General features: G+C 36.9%; 1 protein-coding gene across 9 annotated transcripts; it reads right to left on the bottom strand.

Moving 5' to 3' along the window:
* On the bottom strand, nt 412-5288 carry LOC109228578 (regulatory protein NPR3-like). 9 transcript variants are annotated; one of them, XM_019393713.1, is made up of 7 exons: nt 5121-5288; nt 4905-5002; nt 3625-4187; nt 1928-2681; nt 1418-1615; nt 936-1197; nt 477-810 (listed from the first exon to the last, which is right to left on the bottom strand). In XM_019393713.1, exons 3-7 carry the CDS (start codon nt 4144-4146, stop codon nt 783-785), a joined length of 1764 nt encoding a protein of 587 aa, XP_019249258.1. In that variant the 5' UTR covers nt 4147-4187; nt 4905-5002; nt 5121-5288; the 3' UTR covers nt 477-782. The 9 variants fall into 9 exon arrangements, with proteins under 9 accessions (XP_019249260.1, XP_019249251.1, XP_019249258.1 ...); XM_019393710.1 differs by having other exon boundaries at nt 4562-4999; XM_019393709.1 differs by having other exon boundaries at nt 3625-4257; nt 4905-4999.

Here is a 5902-nt window from a genome sequence, read left to right as displayed (position 1 = left end):
TCCAGCAAGATATAACACTTGGAGAGGACATTAAGTTAAAACAAGGTTCACTTCTTTTAATAGCTTAAATTCTTACACAAGATCAAATGATTATAATTGAATGAATTGCTTGTGTGCAGAGATTATCGAAAACGGCCTCTATACCTCACAAAGTTAAGGCTGCATACACACTACCCTCCCCAGACACCACTTGTAGAATTTCACTAGGATTTCTCAATAACCAACAAGTTTCTGCCGATGTGATTTAACACCATGTCTATGAAAGAAATAAGGAAAAGAGCAAAAAAAATACCCCTCTACTATTCGAAAACGATTATTTAGAGAGGTATAAGTAATCCAATTTTCTGGAATCTATATGCAGGGGTCTTCAGAAAGCAAAATCTTGAAATAAGTAAATTTCTGGAGAATACATGCTCTAAACTAAAGATCTCTTTTTGTATATATCACCATAAACTAAACAATTTGCAATTCACAATATGTAACATAGGAAAACAAGAAATAAAAATCATTCCTTCACCCCCACAATCAATCCCCTCCCCTATATACCTTACTACAATGTGATTACCTAAATTGTATGCAGATGTTACTTATACAATTTCTTCTTTACAAACAAGCTACCAAAAGAAGGGGAGCCTTGGCGTAACTAGTAATGTTGCTGCCATGTGACTAGGAGGCCACAAGTACGAGCCGTAGAAACAGCCTCTTGCAGAAATGTAGGGTAAGGTTGCTACAATAGACCCTTCCGGTCCGGCCCTTCTTCGAACGCCGCGCATCGCGTGAGTTTAGTGCATCGGGCTGCCCTTAAACAAGCTACCAAAAGCAAGAACCAAAAACAGGAAGAACAAGCAGATTAGTACTATACTATATGGAGCTCAATCACGTAAAGCTCATGACCGATGTTCAAGGCTAGCGATGTAGCTAAGGAGAGTACCTACTTCTTCCTAATCTTGTGGCTAACCCTAGTCTTTGGGGACGATGAGGAGGAGGAAGATGCAGAGAAGCCTTCCCAATACTTTTCAGCTTTGTCTTTGTTGAATGCCTTCATAACGTCATCCTTGAGTTCTGTATATCGCATCTTCTTTAATCTTTGTTCCTCAGCGGTGCCTCTTTCCAACGTTAAGGAATCTAGCAAGTCGTCCTCTAGTAATCTATCTAAAACCTCGGAGCAATTAGGGAAGAAACGTTGACCTGTCTCCACTGCAGTTTGGGTTAAAAAACACAATATTGAGAAAGACTAAACGGATAAAGCACCATTCCTACTATAAACGAAGTTTGCGGTGAACTATAAACATGCAAGAATATGTTCTATGGTCCAATGATTATCTTTTGAAATTTCAAAAGTTTAATCCTTCTTTAGGAATTCTCCCTCCTCCTTTTTTTCAATAAGGTACAAAGAATGACAAAGAGTTAATATTACCTGTTTTCTGCAGTGCGCACAACCGTTCTTGGAGTCTTTTCACTTGCTCAGATGGCAATTCGTTCAAGTCAACCCCCCTCAGATTTCTAGATAAGCCATTTGTTGCTGAAATTCCAGTAAACTCCAACGTCGAATTAGCATGTGCTTTTTCCATAGCCAGCTTGGCTTCATGAGGAAATAACATTCGCGCCAATGCCACTGCAAGAAAATACATATTAGGTACATTTCAAATAATGTAATGTGAGGAGAAGAGAATGGTGAGAGCCTACTAACATCAACTAGACTTTAACACTTTTATTACCCCATAATTATGTAAAGCGAGCGTTCTTCTGACAGATAAAACTTCAGTCTAAGGACAGAATTAGCGAGAAAGCTTCTTGATTTTTGCTAATACAAACAACTATACTAAGCATTGGATTTCAAATGAATTGGACAGCTCGGATAAGTGTATAAATGTAAATACTCAATCACTAGTAGAGTTTACTTCAGAGTATAGTTGAACTAAGTTACCTCTATTTTCAAATAAAAGCAACCTCATGAGTAATTCATCAGCCAACACCAATGATGACGAAGACATGATCCCGACCATAGGATTCCTAATCGTCTCTCTCTCCAAAATATCAATGCAGATGCGGTCCTTATTAGTTTCTTTCCCTTGCTTCGTTGGCTCATTATAATCCTTTGGCCGAGTCAATCTCCGGCAGATAGATAGTGCTGTGTTTCCATCCCGTGTAGTATTCAAGACAGATGCTCCTTTTTCAAGTAGTCCCATTATTATTGATGGCTCCTTTCGTCTAGCAGCAACGTGAAGGACGTTATATCCTCGGGAGTTCTGAAGATTCACATCAGCTAAATCCAGCTCGAGGACCTCATTCACAACCTTGGAGTTACAATAGGCAGCTGCATAATGAAGAGCACAAGCATCGTCTAAAGTGACATTAGACTCTTCAAGAAGTAACTTAAGCAATTCAATGTCATCGGATTCCAGAGCCTTCAGAATCCTCCTAATTCTCTTTTCACTCAAGGAGTCCACTTCTATCAAATCATTTTCAAGTTCTTGTCGAGACTTGAGGCGCCTTGTTTTTATGTCAGTCAAAACTTCATGAGGGAGTTCTTTCTCAAGAGTAGCATTGTCTAGATCAGATCGTGCCACTCTCTGGATGCAGTGCTCAAGAAGTTGGTTAGATGAGCAGTGAAAGGCAACTAAAAGTATAGGAATTACATCCTCTGGAGTAGCCTTATCAACGAAGTTGACAAGACGACGCTGCAGACGAACAGAATATTCTTCAGATGAAAAACAATGTAACTACAAAGTTAGAAGCAATTGAAATCTTATAGAAAGCTTCTGTGATTTCTTAACTAGTAGAATGCCACCATAACTTCAATATCTAAGTCTTTCTTTTATGTATTATCAAGAAACATATACAGTACTAGAATAACTCGGGACTTAAAATCTAGCTGTCACATCCTACATATTGATCAGATCCTAACTACAATAGCTATACCTCAATCTCAATAAATGCTCAATATCATAAATTCTTTGTTTGGGTCCATAATATCTCAATACTCCATGCTTAAGGATTATCTAACGCGATTAGAACGAACTCATGCAGGATGTTAATCTTAAGTCTCAAATTGTGCATAGGGCAAACAGAGTTTATCTGCAGCAGGAATCATTCAGGAATTTGATAAATGTACATCATTTAAACTCGACAAAGTAAATCTCGTAGAGTTCTTTTGTGAAAAAGTGACAAAAACGACAATGATAAAGCTTTTCTATAATAAAATTACTTCTACTTCTGTCCAAATTCTAAACTAATGTGGGACATCTTGTCCTCTTCAGACCATCATCCAGTCTGTGATAGCAGTTTTCATGGTGTCAGTATTATGATGAATTATTGTAAGTTAAGAATGAAGCAGCAACTCTTAAATGACGATTATTTTTGTTTATAAGCTGCTTCACTAGGCTAAAAGGTGATGTTTTTATGCCATCAGCATTCTCAACACAAAATCCTTATATGAGATAAACATGAAAACAATGTCAAGAAATTGCGTCTAAGTCAAGCATTTTATTTATATTCAGTATGCTTTGCATTTTCGAACAAACTCTATCACAGGGATAGTTCTACGATAGTTCAAGAATGAGAGCCAAATGCATGTGGTATTTGTTAAGAAAATAGAATTTAACCAGCACAACAACCACTAACCTCTACTACCATAACGAGTTCGTTGATTTGAAAGGTGGATGAAGCATACATGAGTTCCACAAAATAATTAATGGCAGGGCGACAAGCATCATGAGCGCACACATTATCAACACAAGTCGAAACTTCTGGAGGAGAAGGCTTAATCTTTCCAGTATACAAATAATTCAAGAAGACCATGAATACTTCATAGCCAACTGAGGCGAAAGGCACCAAATCCTTCAGAAAATACTTAGGCTTTTCATCTTTCGATGAATTCTCATTGTGCTTCTTAAACTTTTCGTGGAAAAACTGGCTTCGTGCAGCCAAAATACAGCGATTAACACCAACACTAATCCCCTCAACGACTATCTCTGCATCGCTATAGTCATATTCAGGATTAAGCAGGAGTTTCTCAAGACTACCACTTAGATTACTCAAAAGATCAAGATTTGGCCCTGGTTCTTGGGGGCTACTGCAACCGTTTGATACATAAGAAGATGAAGCAAAACTCAAGGATGACGAAAGCTCGTTTCCACTCTCCATTAGTCCAACTTAATTGGTAATTTACTAGCAAAAATTCATCCCTGAGAGAGCAAGAATATAACTAATAAGCCCAGCCATGATCAAACATTTAATGATTTCAGACTCCAAATCCTTGCATCAAAAAAAAATCATTCCACCAAATAGTTAACTCTATTCCAAAATCACCATTCAAAGTAAAGTTTTAAGACAAAATCAGAAACATATCACCTCAAATGGACAAGGGATAGGCTAAAAAAGTCAACCTTTTATCAGATTCCCAATATATAGTTTTCACAACTTACTTAAAAAACAGCTCCCCTTCTTCTTAACAACACCAAATATTCAATCTTTTAGCTACCCACTTCCCCAAACAGAGCAAATACCTCAAGAAATCAGGCAAAAAATTGGTTAAGTCAAAAAGTCAACGCTATGTCACCTTAGCCCACAGCCTCAGAAAATATGCTTGAACTGAATAGTTGAGAATGAGACAATCGGAAATTTCACTAATTTTCAGCACCCCTTCTTCTTAACAACACCAAAAATTCAATCTTTGAGCTACCCACTTCCCCAAGTAGAGAAAATACCTCAAGAAATCAGGCAAAATTGCTAAAGTCAATAAGTCAACGCTATGTGTTCTTAGCCGATAATCTCAGAAAATATGCTTCAACTGAATAGTTGAGAATGAGAGATAATTTCACTGATTTTCATCACCCCTTTCTTATTAACAGCATCAAGAATCTATCTTTAAGCTACCGATTTTTCCCAAACAGGGAAAATACCTGAAGAAAAAGAATAATAAATCTTTTCAAGAATCTGAAAAAGTTGCTAAAGTCAACGAGTCAACGTTGCATGATCTTAGCCCAAAATCTCACACCTGCTTAAAAATTAAAAAAACATAATGACCCTCATTACTTTTTGTGAAAATCTGCTGGTGAAAACAATCATTTGGGCATAAACATGAAAAAAATAAAATAAAGAGTGTGCTTGATGCTTACCAAAAATAGTAGTCAAGAAGTGATTGCTGTGACTGACTATGAAGTAGTAGCAATGATTTGAGTTGAAAAAAGGAAATGAAATTAATGAAAATTAAAAGGAACTCCAAAATGGAAACTGCTAAAAAGAGAGTGAAATTGAAAAAAATAACAGAGATATGGAAAGAGGAACAATAGTGAGTGGTCCTGGTGCATGTATCAAGTTGTAATAGTATATGTTTACGTATAATTTTATTACCTAATACGTAATTCTATTACTTAATTATACATTATTCTAATAGTACTACAGTCAAACCTCTATATAACAGCCTCGTTTGTTCTGAATGTTTTTGAATGTTATAGCGAAGTGCTGTTATGGAGAACATATATATATTATAACATAACATAAAAATTGGTTCCGGAAAAGCTTGGCTTTTATAGTGAAGTGTTGTTATATAGGCAGTGGCAAATCCAGAAATTTCCTCAAGGGTGTTCAAACTTGAAATAAGTATAAAATAATTCCGACAAAGGGTGTTCAATATATGTTATATACAGCGGCGGAGCCACATGCACCAAAGGCAGGGGCGGACCTAGTGCATATACTACGGGTTCCCGAGAACCCAGTAACTCTTGCGTAGACCCTATATTTATATTAAGAAATTCACTAAATATTGGTAAATATGTGACTGTGAACCCAGTTATTATTGCATATTAATCTGAAATTACGGTAGGAACCCATAAGTCTCAAATCCTGGATCCGCGTCCAAAGGGGTGTCAACCGACACCCCTTCACCGGAAAATTACAC

This window comes from Nicotiana attenuata, chromosome 7 (genome assembly GCF_001879085.1).
Source record: "Nicotiana attenuata strain UT chromosome 7, NIATTr2, whole genome shotgun sequence".
NCBI classification, from domain to species: domain Eukaryota; kingdom Viridiplantae; phylum Streptophyta; class Magnoliopsida; order Solanales; family Solanaceae; genus Nicotiana; species Nicotiana attenuata.
The sequence above is the reverse complement of the archived record's forward strand: the minus strand, read 5'-3'. Positions and strand labels throughout refer to the sequence as shown.